The sequence below is a fragment of the Sorex fumeus genome, unplaced genomic scaffold, assembly GCF_029834395.1.
Source record: "Sorex fumeus unplaced genomic scaffold, SorFum_2.1 ptg000009l, whole genome shotgun sequence".
Lineage (NCBI taxonomy): Eukaryota > Metazoa > Chordata > Mammalia > Eulipotyphla > Soricidae > Sorex > Sorex fumeus.
This window is the reverse complement of record NW_026606066.1, coordinates 20201211-20218475: the sequence shown is the minus strand read 5'-3', so window position 1 is coordinate 20218475 and position 17265 is coordinate 20201211. Positions and strand designations below refer to the sequence as shown.

Below are 17265 nucleotides of genomic sequence, written 5' to 3'. Positions count from 1 at the left end.
TATCAGACATTTAACATTCACTTTATTTTAGCTAACATCAGTTATTAAACTTCAGATCATATGTAATTTTTTTCTTCCCTTATTTTCTTTACTGGAAAATGTTTTTTACCTTTCTCTTCCTCTTTTCTTATACACAATAATATTTTTTCATGGAATAGATTAATTACTGATTTAGGATTTTGTTGTTGAAAAACCACAACATTCAGTATTTTGCATTTGCATCTGGTTTTATACTTAATATTTTCATTTAGAGAGATTATTTTACCTTAATCTGCTTGGCTGGGGTTGTCAACTCTTTGTCAGAATAAAGTATCTTTTCCTGAGAAGACTTCTCAAATTGTTCTTTTAAAAGCTTAGTTGAAACCTTTGGAATCTCTTCATCCTCAGGTGTATCAATGACTATAGGCAAAGAAGTACACCGAAGATATTAGACTAGTAAGGATGATATGTCAGACAGAATTAAAACACTGTGGGAATTTTTTACAATAAAAGTTAATTAATAATATATTAAACATGTATATGTTAATAATTATTATGCTGAATATATTGAATATCCATATTGCATATTCAATTTTGCGATATAATAGTATCAAGAAAATAGGGAGAAAAATTGACATTTTATCCCTGAATGGAAAGTCATAAGTGATGGAAATGTTTTCTTTTAATCATACATATTTTCCAAGCTTTTTTACAAAATTGTTTAATTTCATGCTCAGCAAAATAATTTAGTCTAGAAAAACAAAAAGACATATGCTGAGCAGTAAAATCAAAATACAAAAATCCTCAACTAATGTTTCATTCACATTTGCTTATATAGTCTCTTTGTTCTTTTGGGTAACAAACTATTTTGTTCCTCTTTGATAGGCAAAGCAATATGTCCTCATTTAATGTAAACCTTCACAAATTTGCTTTTAGTCTAATCTCACATATGTATATAGGAGAACTGATTTTAAAGTGATAGCACAGCGGTTAGGGCGTTCGCCTTACAAGCGGCCAACATGGCCGACCCGAGTTCGATTCCTCCTCCCCTCTCGGAGAGCCCGGCAAGCTACCGAGAGTATTCGATATGCCAGACACAGTAACAACAAAAGTCTCCAATGGAGACGTTACTGGGCCCGCTCGAGCAAATCAAATTTTAATTAAAAGTACTGCACTTTCCTCCCATTGTTCAACGATTTGCTCCAGGGGGCACCAGTAACATCTCACAACAAATTGTGAGACCTGTTGTTACTGTTTTTGGCATATCAAATACGTCATGGGTAGCTTGCCATGCTTTGCCGTGCAGGTGAGATACTCTCAGGTAGCTTGCCAGGCAATCTGAGAGGGACGGAGGAATCGAACCTGGGTTGGTTGCTTACAAGGCAAATGCCTTACCTGCTGTGCTATCGCTCTAATATAAATAACAATTGCTCTGGGCAGCTTGATAAATATCAAGTTTTATTCTAGGTCCCTAAGGCAAAAATGGCTGGTTTATCACCTTCTAGGCTTTTAGGATCAACATTTCATAAGATTGATGGACAATGAAGTGGTCAAGTCCCAATTTACGCACACAGCTTGGCACAGACCCTGTGAAAGGTCCCTGGTTCACAAAAAGATAAAGTTGTTTCAGATTCTGGGAGCCATCAGCTTAACTGTTCTGAGAAGAACTAAAATTAACTTGGCACACATTCTCCTATTCAATTAGCTGAGAGTGGCCAAATCCCAGTCACTGAAGACCCCCAAGCACATCTTCCCTACTTAGTTAAAATTAATCTCTTATTTGAGACCTCAAGCAAAGTTTCCCCATTTAGTTACTGGTCACTGGCAAAATCCTTAACATGAAACCCCAAACTCAAGACATTCTTAATACTAAACTGCCTCAAAAGAAAATAAAATGTATCTTCAAATGTTTTATTTAGGGATTCTCTATTTGATGTCTTTTACTGTGCACCCCCGTCCCTGTGACCAGTACATTGACCAGGTAATAAACTTGCTTTGTTTATGCCTAAGGATCTTGCAGAAGAGCAAATTCTTTTGTCAACTCTGGGCACATGCTCCTCAGGGTCCTGGCCTGAGGGTCTCCAACTTTAGGCAGTAAATAATTATAGAATCTTACTGCATCTTGGAGCACAGAAAAACCTAATTATCTATACTGTTCACTTTGGGATCATGAGTCATAGTTATCAACTTTACTCTGTAGGAGAGATTATTCTTTAAAATTCTTTCATTGAGACACAGACAAATCAATATTAGAAAGGTATGTTGGGGTCAAATAATATCCACTTCTTACCTGTTTCTTGAACATATTGATGAAACTGAGAGGCTTGGTTTATTTCCTCGGAGTGCTTTTCAAGACTAGAGACCTATGTTTAAAGAAAATTTAAAATAATTGCACAAAATCTGGTATTTCGGTCTGTATATATAGTCACCATTTCATTGTTGTTTTCATCCAATAATTTAGTCAGTGCACCTTGAAATGGGCAAATTAAACCTCCATCATTTATTTTAATGCACATATTTGTTCACATATTTATAAAAACTCCTATCAGAGGCTGGAGTGATAGCACAGCGGGTAGGGCATTTGCCTTGCATGCGGCCAACCTGGGTTCGATTCCCAGCATCCCATATGGTCCCCTGAGCACCACCAGGAGTAATTCCTGAGTTCAGAGCCAGGAGTAACCCCTGTGCATTGCCAGGTGTGAACCCCCCCAAAAAAACTCATAACATTTGACTCCTAAATGTACTCATAATTTTAGGGTGCTTGTTTTGATTTTCAAGAATGTTAACTCCAGATTGGGAAAGAGATATTGATATGTGTTGGCAGTACATACATAGCACACAATAAAAACAAGTGCAAACAAGGTTAGAATTTCCAGACAGTTGTGGAAGCTGTTTGAAAAGTATTATTTTATTTTAAGTAGTTACCTTTTCTGTCCCATGAACATCAATTTTATGTGCATTGAAAATTTCTTTATTTCTTTCCATTTCCTGGTTGCTTCTTGAAATATTGACCTGGCTGTTATAGATTACTGCCTGAAAATAAATAAGTGAGGCAGTAAAAATTTAAATAACTACATAAGAAATACCTTTGAAAACTTTAATTTTTTATTAATACAGCTTCAGTGACAGAGGCTTCTGAAAAAAGAATGCTTCCTCAATATTACTTGCCTGTTGCAGTAACAAATGAACACAAATGTAGTAGCTCAAAAATTACACAAATGTTAGCTTACAGTTCTATAGGTCAACAGCTATGAATGTTTCTCAGTGAATATTGGCAGATGTTGAAGATAAAACTTCCTTTCTGTAAATTCTGTGGGAATACATACCCCTTTACCTTTTGCTTTTCTATAGGCTTCCTGCTTTCCTTGGCCCCTGGTTTAGCTTTTCTTTCAGCATCATCCCTAGTCTCTTCTCTGATTCCCTCCTCCACTTTTAGGGAACTTTTGTACTTCTACTGATTGCCTTGCACGCGGCCCACCAGGGTTCAATTCCTTCATCCCTCTCAGAGAGCCTGGCAAGCTACCGATAGTATTCCACCCACATGGCAGAACCTGGAAAGCTCCCCGTGGCATATACGATATGCCAAAAACAGTAAAAACAAGTCTCAGAATGGAAACGTTACTAGTGCCCACTGGAGCAAATTGATGAATCACAGGAGGACATTGTTACAGTGCACTGCTACTGATGGAACCAATCCAGCATTACCTTGTCAAAAGGCAGCTGACTACTGACTAGTATCTTTAATTTCTTTTGCAACCTGGATTTTTCTTTGTCATAAAATTTGCATATAATTTTGGGATTAGCTCTTTAAACCCATTGGCTTGTACACTATATTTGTTAAACAACAACAAAAAAGTTAATGATGCAACATGAACCTAAAGTAAGAAGCATGTGCTTCAGAAAATAAAATGAAAATCTCTAACAGAATTCTGATTTATTGCTTATTAAACAAATTTTCATGTTTCAGTATGGCATTCTAGTCTTCAAATTGGCTATTCACTTTGATTACATGCAGAATTCAATTGAGAACAACAATAAAATATAAGCAGTATAAGAGGCTATCTTAGGCAAATTTGCATGTCTAGCCTCTCACATGGGGGAAATTTTCATTTGGTCTTAGCACAGATGACTTTGGTTTAATTAGAAGCTTGAGGGACTAGAAAGGTAGTACAGTGGTAGGGTGCTTGCTTTTCACATGGCTGACCTGTTTAGATCTCTGGCACCACACATGGTCTCCCAAGCTCCACAAATGTTATCAATGAATGAGGAGGAGGAGGAAGAGGAAAAGGAGGAAGAGAAGGAATAAGAAGCAGCTTGAAAAGTCTTTTAATTTTTTTGATCCAGCCCTGCTGTTAGTATAAAATACATTCTGATTCACATACAGATTGATATGATAAGGTTGACATACCACTAAAAATATTAACATTGCAAAATAAGTATATAAGAGATGGCTGCAAAGACACAAATATTTGAGTTGAAATTGGGAATTCTAATTTTCACCTTTATAATGACATCACTTAAGAACACAATTTTTGAAGTCTTATTTTTAAAACTTCATCTTAGTTGATATTAGTCAAAAGAACAAAGTTTTATTTGTAATGATAAGTGAGAAACTGAATGTAATAAGAATTATGAAATTGTAATGTGAACTAAGAAAATGTAATGGGGACTGGGAAACAGAAAACTGAACCTTATGTTAAACAAGGGGCTGGAGCGATAGCACAGCGGTAGGGCATTTGCCTTGCATGCAGCCACCGTGGCCGACCCGAGTTTGATTCCCCCGCCCCTCTCGGAGAGCCTGGCAAGCTACCGAGAGTATCTCGCCCGCACAGCAGAGCCTGGCAAGCTACCCGTGATGTATTCGATATGCCAAACACAGTAACAACAAAGTCTCCAATGGAGACGTTACTGGGCCCGCTCGAGCAAATTGATGAACAACGGGAGGACAGTGACAGTGACAGTGACAGTGATGTTAAACAAGAGAAGGGAGGAAGAAGCATTCCTTTTACCCCCTCCAGGTCACCAGATTTACTGGAGTGTACTGGGCTTGAGCTGGTTTTTATAGTCTCTGAGTCTATAGGCCAGGGCTCCGGCAGCCAAAGACCTCCAGGACCAGCCAACACCATGCTGAGACCACTCTCCACACACATGAAGGTACTGGCAGAGGGACAAAGTCACGCGAGTTCCGGGGCCGAGATCTCCAAGCCTACTCGGATTTGGGCCAAGCATCCTCCACCCAGATCCTCCAAATTCCAGTAGGCGGGGGTCACACCCACCAACTGGCCCCCTGGCGCCGTGTAATCCCATCAATGGCCAAGACTCAGAGACTATAAAAACCAGCTCCCGGAACCTATCCTATTATGACATCTTATTATCTCATTCCTACTTTGGACAAACTGGCAGGCTACCGAATGTAGCCTGCCCACATGGCAGAGCCTGGCAAACTCCCCGTGGCGTACCCAATATGCCAAATACAAGTAACAATGATGGGTCTCATTCTCCTAAAGACCCTTGAATATAATCTCAGGGCTAGGATGAAGGAGACGTTACTGGGGCCTGTTCGAGGCAATCGACGAATAACAGGATGATTTGTGATTGTGTGACTGGGCTTGAGGAATTTACAGGGATGTCCTGAGATGACACCTGAGGGTGACTCCAAATGGGCAGGATATACTGTCACTGTTTTCCTTTTGCCACCTGAAGTCCATACCATAGAAAAAAGATGTTTTGATTGTTTGATCTTTTACCAATTATCTCTGTATCCCCTGTGTCACTGATAAGAAGGTGTGTAGACTATAGCCCACTCTTAGAGGATTCAGCAAACAGAGCTCCAAGTCTCTTTCTCTTCTGCCGTGGGTCCTCAGTACTGAGCTTCTAATAAACATACTATCCTATCCTGAGCTGTCTCTCTCTCTCTCTTCACTTGTGGCTCACGGCAGCACAACAGTATTATTAATCAAAAATACTAATTTTATTTTACAGTGATACACTTTTAAATCATCAAACTACACCCCTAAATTTAAAATTAATTCAAGATTTTGACTTATAATTTTTTTTCTGGTAAACTTGTATTGTAGAGGTGACATTGTTTCCTAAGAACATTTGGTTTACAGGATTAATTTTCTAACGCTGGGCTGGAGCGATAGCACAGCGAGTAAGTCGTTTGCCTTGAAAGTGGCCAACATGGCTGACCCGAGTTCGATTCCTTCACCCCTCTTGGAGAGCCCGTCAAGCTACTGAGGATATTTCACCCGCAGGGCAAAGCCTGGCAAGCACCCTGTGATGTATTCAATATGCCAAACACGGTCATGGTCACGGTCCTCCCGTTGTTCATCGATTTGCTTGAGCGGGCCCAGTAACATTGTGAGACTTGTTACTGTGTTTGGCATATTGAATACATCACGAGGAGCTTGCCAGGCTTTGCCGTGCGGGCGAGATACTCTCGGTAACTTGACGGCTCTCCGAGAGGGGCGGAGGAATCGAACTTGGGTCAGCCATGTTGGCTGTGTGTAAGGCAAACGCCCTACCCACTGTGCTATCGCTCTAGCCCATGCCAAACACAGTAACAAGTCTCACGATGGAGATGTTACTGGGCCCGCTCGAGCAAATTGATGAATAACGGGAGGACCATGACTAATGCTAGTCATTTACTTAAAGACTTAAAATATGGTATGTATAATTTTATTATAGTTCTCTAGGAATAAAAGTTGAAAAGTAGTTAATACCCTCTTAAATGTCCTACATATAATTAAAAAAAACGGGGCTGGAGAGTAAAGTGGGTAGAGTGCTTGTCTTACACACAACCAATCAATCTGGTTCAGTTTCCTGGCTTCTGTAAGGTCGACTGAGCCTTGACTGAAATGATCTTTAAGCAGAACTAAGAGTAAGCCCGGAGCTTAGCCAGATGTGGCACCAAAACCAGCCAAACAAAAAAGAATTAAAAACAAGATGTAGATTGGCATTTTAAAATACAGATTACATTTCAATGTATATGCTAATTAACTCCTTGAGGAGAATCCTTTTATTATGTAATGAATATAAAACCACCATGTGTGGTTACTGATTGGATTCCACAGGATGTCAAAAGAACATGTGGCCGCCCACCTATGAGATGGTCAGACTTCTTCGGCAAGACCCTGAACAAACGGCTTGAGCCTCTTTGTGTTCCTGGAGCAAGCAGATGCCATCGGGCTACACTAGCACATGAGAGGGACAAATGGAGACATTACTGGTGCCTGCTAGAGCAAATTGATGAGTAACGGGATTTCAAGTGATCAAGTGATCAAGTGATAAAATCACCATGATACACAATTAAATATCTTTTAATTTTATTTGAAAGATAGGAAGTATTTGACTAAATAAACAGTAAAACATCACAGGACAGTGGGCTAAGCTGGCCTATACCTAAAACCTATACTATAGAACCAAGTCTCCATCTAGAGGCTCACATGCTAATCTGTGTCCCACAGAAATACTTTATTTGTCCCAGAAAGTGTTTTAAAGTAAAGTGTTTTTGTTTAATTATTTCGGTTTGGGAATACATCTGGTTGTACTCAGGCTTATTTCTGACTCTCACACAGAAATCACTCCTGGGGGGAGGGTGCTCTGGGACAATTTACACTCCTCTCCGATTTTTTTGAAAAGTGTTTAATTAGTTAACGACTAAAATTTATGACTTCTGTCTGCTTTTAAAATCTCAGAATATCTGACAATCCCGGGTTTCCATTTCAATGCCATTGCGGTTGGTTGGAACTAAACAGTGGCCAAACTGTTTAGTTCCAAACAAAGTGTCAAAGTGTAAGGTAGGGCTTACACTTCTTTGTTAATCACTCAATAATAACTCCAAATTGGCATTTAAAAAACTAAAAGCTGCCATTTGGACTGGGAGATGATTTGAAGGTCTCAAATAGATGCTTTGCATTCTGGAGTCCTGAGCTTTATCTTTGGCACACATCATGCCCTGAGTACCTCAGGGGCACTCTGGAGCACTGCATTGGGAGTGACCCCTGATCACAGCCAGGTGTGGTCTACAAGCAAAAAAACAAACAAAACTTCCTGCAATCTATGGACACTTGAGTTTCTGATATTGCTGTTAATTGCTGGGCAGAAGAACAGACTTAGTGATGTGAATTTGTGCTGAGAAAGATGAATGCAAAATATTGAGAGTAGAAAAAAGTAAATAAATGCATTTTACTACATCATTTTCTGGGACAAACACTTTATTCTTAATGTCTCTGAACTTGAATAAAAACAACCCATGCCTATCATTTCTGATTATATTTTCTTGTGGGAGCTGACATAACATAAACAGTACAAAGGCACATAAATTGAGTTTAGAGTGATAAGTTTCTTCTTCAGCATTTATGTGCTATTACTAAATAGAGGTGTAATTGCTACACTAGTTTTTGTCAATGCATCAAATTTACTGCCCCCTAGTTGCGGCAATTTACATAATGTCTGTCTTAAAACCTTTCATATTTCTTCCTACTATTTACTATGTTTCATATTTTACAACTAGTTTAGTTTGGATTTTATTTTCCCCTATACCATCTCTCTAGCTCTTCAGTCTGGATTTTAAATCTGATTTTCATTCTTTCAAATATCTGATGTCTATGTGGAGTCTTGAGTTAGGTAAGAGGATGGAGCATCTAAATACTCAGGAAGAAATCAAATCACATAAATAAAATAAAATAAAGAATTCTGGCCACAACACCATACATAAATTCACACAAAAATTTATGAAATTGCACTGGGAAATTAAATTCAAATATAGATCAGGCTTTAAGAGACAAAATGTATTTTTATTCACAGGGAGATTAGGCAGTAGTGAGGAATGAGGAATTCATTCTAACTCCCTTATCTACTAGGTATGCCGTAATCTTGAATAAGTCATTAAATCATATTTAAACTCAATTTTATCATCTCATTCATCCATTTTAGAAAAGAAAAGCAGATGATATACATGCCATAATTTTGAGATCTAGAAGAAAATGTGGAATAATTGTAAAAAAGTGTTATGATGTTTCCATAGTTTACAACAATCCAATACCAGCTCATATGTTGCCCAAGTATATTATAAAAATCTTTGGTAAACACTTCTAAGAAGATTTATTCAATTCAGGAGACAGTTCACATTCTTCCTGTCCAAGTTCCCATTGTCATGATCATTATAGAAGACATTTACACATCTACTAGTATAAATGTATAGTCATTCTAGCACAATAATTAAAGAAGGGCAGAAAAAAATGGAAGAAAGTGTATTGAAAGACTGAAAGAATAATAGATGATAGCTCAACAGAGTAAAAATAAAATAGCAGTTCAAGCATAATGACAGTATTTCTGCAATTTTGTTTATCAGTAATCTGAATTTTATTTTATATTTTTGTTCTTTTTTTTCTGAGGGAGCACACCTGGAAGTGCTCAGGCTTACTCCTGGCTTTGTGCTTAGGGATCACTTCTGGATATACTCAGAGGACATATGGATTACCAGGATTGACCTAAATTGGTCACATTCATGGCAAGCACCCTTCTCACTATACTCTCTTTCCATCCATGCCTCCAGCTTGACTACTCTAAATTTTAATAATAATAGAAAAGGTTGTGAAGTATTAATGTAATTTGCATCTTTGTCAAATAGACATACAGACCCCAAATGTATTATTTATGCTAGGAAAAATGCCAACAGATGGAAGGTTTGAATGAATGACTAAGCAGTTGCTTCTTTCAAATAAGTGATTAACATAAAAATCCAGATATATTTTGTTTGTATATATATATTTGGATATATTCCAATTCAAACTTTTTTGTAATTTACCCTGAGTTATCTTTATTAAAAAGTTTTTTGCTCATTGGGGTCTAATAGATAGTACAGTGGGTAAGGCACTTGCCTGGCAAGCAGCCAACGTGAGTTTGATATCTGGCACTTCATATGGTCCCTTGAACACAACTAGAAAAGATCCCTGAACATAGAGCCTGGGCACATAAGTCCTGGACACAGATCACCAACCCCTTCACAATAAGGGGTTTTCTGATAATCCTGCAAGTGATTAGAACATATACGATGAATGCAGTCAGTTCTATGATTCTGGAAAAGATATCTGCATCCTAACAGGGAAGAGAAACTTGTATAAAGAGATGAGCCAAATATTATATGGGAATGCAGAGATAGCTTAGAGATAGCCGTTGCACATGTTTGAGTGAGGCTCCGAGTTCAATCCCTGGTATCACCTGACCCACAGAAGACTGTTAGGTATAGCTACAGTGAGCCTGTGCATAATTCGACCCACGCATTGAGCTATCCTCCTAATAGTTGGAAACTTTGCTGGCAAAGAATCGGGGGAAGTGGGCTCCAGGCTTCCTGAGCATTGCTTCCAAGGCACCCTCAAATATGTACAAAATCAACAGACATAAATAATGGTAAAACGTCTTTCAAAATAAGACGATGAAATATCATTCTTTTTAAAAAAAATTCTTCATAATGCTATTAAATATACCTGTATTTTTAAAAGTGAATTGTAACTATTAACTGAATTGATGAATTTTTGTATTATCATATACCATGTCAAAATAACAGCAGAATACACTGGGAAAATGTACTATGACACAAAATGTCTAGCTGACAGGGAGGATCTGGTGGAGAGGTACTGTTGGCCTGCCAAGCTTCTTTCCATAAACATCCTCAAAGAACACATACAGATGGTCAAGGAATATGAAAAAATATGCTCTGCATCACTTATAATTATTGAGATGCAAATAAAAGCAACAATGAGATATTATCTAACACCAGTGAGATTGGCACACATCAAAAAGAATTTTAAAAAAGTCTTGGTGGGGATGTGGGGGAAATGGAACTTTTGTTCACTGCTGGTGGAAATATCAACTGATTCAATCTTTTTGGAAAACAATATGGACACCCCTCAAATAAATTAAAAATTGAACTTCTATATGACCTAGTAATTATACTTCTTGGCATCTACCCTAAGCCCCCAAAATCCTATTAAAAACATATTTTCACTCCTATGTTCATTACAGTACTATTCACAGTCTGGAAACAACCAAGTTTTCAAGACAAGATGACTATAAAAAGAAACTGGAATACATACACAGAATATTCACAGCTATAAAAAATATGAAATTGTGCAATTTGCTGCTATCTGAATGTACCTGAAGAGTATTTTGCTGCTTTATGTAAGTCAACAGGAGAGGGACAGATACAGAATGTTCTCTCTCAAATGTGGGATATAAAGAAACATAGTAAGGCAATAACAAATGGCCAAAGTCAACACAATCAAGAATCGGTCTATAGAACTGAGCTCACCACTGTGAGAAGGTGAGGGAGGCGTGGGGTGGGAGACGTTCTAGTGGAGAGTGTGGTGTTGGAGCATTATCTGAATAAAGCCCTATTTGTAACCACTTTGACTAAAATTTAAAGATTATAAAAGGTTGAGATATTTAGTATGACAATGAAAGGTAATACTTGCTCTTGTTCCTGGAATGCTACCCCTGAGATGCCCACGTGGCACAGGGACTTAACTCTTTTTCTGTTCATAAATACAGTACCTCTGTCCACATTCTTAATTCACACAAAGAGGGAGAAAATGTCCAGAAAAAAAAAAGTCAAGGCAATTGCTAATCTGGATTTTTTGAAAAGCTAAGTATACTCAAAATTGAATCCCTCAGTTTTATCTTGTTAAGACTATGCAATAGTTGAATTGTAAGATCCTGAATTAATGATGAAAAACATTTGAAAAAATGGTAAGGTAGTGTCTTGGTACTAGAGTGATCGTATAGTGGGAAGGGCAATTGCCTTGCAAACAGCAGACCTGGGTTTGATTCCTAAAGCCCCTGAGCCCACCAGGAATGTTCCTGAGCACAGAGACAAAAATAAGCCCTAAGAATCACTGTGTGTGGCCCCAAAATTACAATAAATTACTGCATCTCAAAAGAAACAGTGACCAAAATACAAAGACAGTCTACAGAATGGGAAAGGATATTTGCCAAATACACATCCGACAAGGGGTTGATATCAAGGATATACAAGGTACTGGTTGAGCCTCACAAGAAGAAAGCATCCAACCCCATCAAAAAATGGGGTGAGGAAATGAACAGAAACTTTTGCAAAGAAGAAATCGGAACGGCAAAAGGTGCATGAGAAAATGCTCTACATCACTAATCATCAGAGAGATGCAGATCAAAACAACAATGAGATATCATTTCACACCACAGAGACTGGTCCACATCCACAAGAACAAAAGCAAGCGATTCTGGCGAGGATATGGCAAGAAAGGCCCACTTCTTCACTGCTGGTGGAAATGCCGACTGGTCCAACCCTTTTGGAAAACAGTATGGACGATTATTAAAAAACTAGAATTTGATCTCCCATTTGACCCAACAATACCACTCCTGGGAATATATCCCAGAGAGGCAAAATAGTATAGTCGAAGTGACATCTGCAATTGTTTGTCCATTGCAGCACTCTTTACAATAGCCAGAATCTGGAAAAAAACCGAGTGCCTGAGAACAGATGACTGGTTAAAGAAACTTTGGTACATTTACACAATGGAGTACTATGTAGCTGTTAGAAAAGATGAAGTCATGAAATTTACATACAAGTGGTACTACCTGGAAAGTATCATGTTAAGCGAAATGAGTCAGAAAGAGCGGGATAGACACAGAAAGATTGCATTCATCTGGGGAACATAAAGCAACAAAATGAGAGACTAACACCCAGGAGTGGCTGAGAATAGTACCAGGAATTTTGCTCCATGACTTGGAGGCCAGCCACACGTCCTAGGGGAAAAGGAAGCTCAGATAGAGAAGAGAGCACCAAATAAAGGGTGTTGTGAGGATCCTCCCAGAGTGGGAGAAGCATGCTGAAAGTAGACTATAGATCATACATGACTGCCACTCAATGCCTCTCTTGCAAAACACAGGACCCAAAAAAAGAGAGAGAGAACAAGGCGAAATGCCCTGCCACAGAGGCAGTGTGGGATGGTGGGATGGAGGGTGAGAGGGATGCTGGGACCTGTGGTGGTTGAGGATGGGCACTGGTGAAGGGATGGGTACTTGATCATTGTTTAACTGAAACCCAAGCACAAATATTTGTAAGTCTATAACTGTACCTCAAGGTGTTTCACTAATAAAAAAAAAGAAAAAATTACTGCATCTCTAAACAAGATTGATATTTAGCTGCAGTTATGCTTTTTGTGTCCAACCAATAACTACTGAGCACTACCTAAATCCATAGCATTATATTAGACATTGTCAGTATTGTTTTAATGAAAATTTTTGTAATTAACAATTTTTCTCTCCCATCCATCAATTCATTTACAAGTTTCTTATATATACATATATACGTATATATATTTAACTGAATATATATTTTTAACTTTAGCTGCTGTAAATTTGGCTATCCTCTTCTTTCCAAAAAGTATTATTTATAGTATTATTGTACAGAGTCCAAAAATATTGAAGATTCATAAAAGCCATATATAAAAGATGCACTTTCATTGGTACATCAGACATATTAGTTACATAAATAACAATACCTGTCTGACAAACTAAGAAAGAAGTATGCATAAAAGTATTCAATTTGCAATAAAGAACTGCTTCTAGAAGTTTTATGTAGTTATATACTAAAAATATATATTTCTTCATGTTGTTTATATGAATAGACAATTTCATCACTACCCCTTCCTCACAAATATCTAACTGATTTATAAATGCTACCAAGTCTATCTTTAATTATATCTTGACTCAATGCCCTCTACCTGAACTCCTAACCCAGTTTAAGTTCTTTTTTATTTAATCTGCACTTTCAGCAGTATCCTAACTTATCTTCTTCTACCTAACCTTGATTTCCTAAATATCAATCCCAAACGTATAGAAAATTTTTTCTTAAGTGCGCCTTATTTATGTTTAGTTTTTTCCAGTGGTATTTTATTGTTAATAGCATATTAACAAACATACACTATTTAACATTTTGCGTAAGTTGTATCTTTTGCCTAGAATGCAATAACTTATTTAAGTAGAATGTTTTTCAAGTCCCATCAGTAAGTACTCCACCTGCCATCCCCTACTACCTTTTATTCCTGAATAAAAGTCATTGTCAATGTCACTGTCCTCCCATTGTTCATCAATTTGCTCGAGCGGGCTCAGAAATGACTCCATTGTGACAAGTGTTACTGTGTTTGGCATATCAAATATGTCACAGGTAGCTTGCCAGGCTTTGCCATGCAGGGGAGATACTCTCGGTAGCTTGCCGGGCTCTCCGAGAGGGGCAGAGGAATTGAACTCGGGTCAGCCATGTTGACCACTTGCAAGGCAAATGCCTTACCCGCTGTGCTATTTCTCCTGCCCCTGAATAAAAGTGATAAACTTTAAAAAATTTTATTATTTTTTATTCTACGAATCTATTACGTATTAATTAAACCAGTGAATAGGATCTAATACTGTTACACAATTTTTGAATGCCAAAGATACACAATGAATATAATATAGTAACTAGAATTATATCACCTAGATATTTTAAAGTGTTTCTAAAACATAGATGCAAAAATGATGCAGGCAATATGTTTTTATAATACACTTGTGTTTGAAATTGAGATGAAGAATTAGAACCCCTGACATAAGCCAAAAAAAAAACACAATTTGGGAATCACTTCAAGAACCCCCCCCAAATAAATGTCATGTATGGTCATTTTGTTGTTAACATTTCATTGTTTACATTTCCTTAAAATGTTATTCTTTACATTTCACTCATATAATTATAGAAATAATTAGGAAAAATTTAAAATTAAGGACCATTTCTGCTGATTAATATTTGATTTCCTTCAAGTAAAGTTTATCAATAGCAATATCATTATACTAAAAAGATACCTAAAGCTACTCACATGTTAGATTCATGATAATGGACCAATAAACATGAGATTCACACAAACTTGTTAAGAAAGAATGAGAGATATCCAAAATTTATTTCAAGTATAGTGGTTTTGAATTACTACAAGATAAGTTTTCTTGATTACATATCTGAAAATTATAGGAAAAGAGATTGTCCTGTGCATAGCCGTCAAACAGCATAATCATTGCATCTAGATAAACTATATTTTACATGAAATAACACTGTATCAATGTTTTTAGGAGATAACAGATTTTATATTTTTATTCTGATACAGAAAATAGTTATAAATGTTTATATAATTCCCTTATCTATTTTTTCATATTCTCACCTACCCACAAATTATTGTTTTTTTCTCTATCCTGTACCCAGAATTGATGGTACCTTTTTCTATATTTATGAGATATGTAGTAACAAATGCCTTAGAAAATTGGAGGATAGGCAGGAAAAGAAGTTGGGGGAAGGGGAGAGAAGGAAAGTTCTTTTTCTAATAATTCCTACAAGAAAAACCCTCATATTAACAGAAAAAGAATTCTGTCAAAAGTTTAGAATAAGGTAAAGGTAAAGGCCCTCCCGTTGATCGTCAATTTGCTCGAGCGGGCCCAGTAACGTCTCCATTGGAGACTTTGTTGTTACTGTGTTTGGCATATCAAATACTCTCGGTAGCTTGCCGGGCTCTCCGAGAGGGGCGGAGGAATCGAACTCAGGTCGGCCATGTTGGCCGCTTGTAAGGCGAACGCCCTACCCGCTGTGCTATCGCTCCAGCCCAAAAGTTTAGAATAATGCTATCAAATATTTATATTATAAAGCCTTGTTAGCTGAATTCCAGCCTGAAGTATTGACTTCATGGAAACCCTCAATGCTCTTCCAAATATTTCTAAACTCTATAGTGAGGGGAAGTGTGGTATTCTATCATTGTAGCTTTTACTCTGAAGACAAAGAGTGGATTTCCAATGTTATTGCAGAAGGATGACTCTAGAATCCACTGGCATTTAGCCAAGGATAAGGAGACTTACTGAGCACTTGGCTCTGCCTCTGGCACTTATCATGTGGCTGGTATGTAATGTACCCAGTCTTGTCCTTTTTGGTGGTGGCCAGAAATGAAGTTGGTACCACTGGGCCCCAGAGAAATGAACAATATCTTTTTCTTCTGTACTTGTGTAGCTCATACAGCTCAAAAATAGATTAAATAAAAAGCACAAGAAAAATATTTAGTTACAATATTACTCCATATTCTATGAGCTTAAGATTTTCATAGTCTTCACTGGGGCAACTCAGGGGGGATTGGGTTGAGTTTCCCTTGATGTCTCAAGCAGAACCCCAGCAGCTGAAAATCTCCAGAACCCAACCACATCTATGCTCAAGGCTGCTCTCTATAAACTCATTTGAGCCTCACCTATGAGGGAACCTGCAGAAAAACCCAGGTATGCGGGACCCGTGACTGAGATCTCCAAGCTCCCTGGGAATGGCACTGGGCCTCCTCCCGCCAACTCCCCAGTCTTTCAGTAGCTTGGCTGTCACATCCACAAACTGCCCCTGGTGCCATTTACTCTCATCAATGACCAAGATCCAGAGACTATGAAATAAAGCTCTGGGAAGAGAACAACACAGAATGTCCCAGAGTGCGTGGCCGTATTCACAGCCACATTACCTCTTACACTCTAGCTCACTGATGTGCAAAAGTAGAACATATTTGCTTGGTTTTAATGTACATGCTTGCATTTTCTTATTATAAGGGATTGAAAAACTGCAGGATGAAATACAACAATCTTTATACACTTTCCTCTTATGGTGGTGAGAAGGTGCATGGTGGTGGGATTGGTGTTTGAATATTCTCTGTAATGAACTATTGTGAACAACTTTATAAAAATAAAAAATATATATTAAAATTTTGCAAAGAAGTTAGAAAAAATTAAAAAATGAAGTTCCTAAACATTACCTTTGTAAGAACACAGTAATAAGGACAGAATCTCTTCCTATTTCTTTATTTTCTCAGATTGTGCCATCTCAGTTTTCTTCTATTTAGAATTGGAATTTGTTTGTAACCATGCAAACTAATAAATAAGTGAACATCTAAAAGAATAGACAAACATCTCAATTTAATTATTTTCAAAGACCCATGAGAATGGATTTATTCTGAGAAATACCAAATCCCAAATAAGCAGAAAGAGCTAATAATATCCTCTGACGTCAAGTGCCTAGAGAAAACAACCATTTCACAAAAGTAATTATGTGGAAAAAACATGAATATTTTACTAAGTTCTACAAGTGTAACAATTTTGTAATATTAGTGATTTCTTTTTTTATAATTATATTTGATAATTTAAAAAGTCATAAAATCTAAGAATGTAAGATTTTGTCTTGCCATTCAAATAACTGAAAATAAATTT

General features: G+C 37.4%; 1 protein-coding gene across 3 annotated transcripts in view; it reads right to left on the bottom strand.

Annotated features, from left to right (window-relative positions):
• Positions 1-17265, bottom strand: part of XIRP2 (xin actin binding repeat containing 2) — a 96433-nt gene that overhangs the window by 40171 nt on the left and 38997 nt on the right. For all 3 annotated transcript variants that reach the window (XM_056110308.1, XM_056110306.1, XM_056110309.1), the window contains 3 exons: positions 2905-3012; positions 2270-2342; positions 266-399 (listed from right to left, as the gene is read on the bottom strand). In XM_056110308.1, coding sequence (XP_055966283.1) covers positions 266-399; positions 2270-2342; positions 2905-3012 — 315 coding nt within the window. The remainder of the gene's footprint in view (positions 1-265; positions 400-2269; positions 2343-2904; positions 3013-17265) is intronic.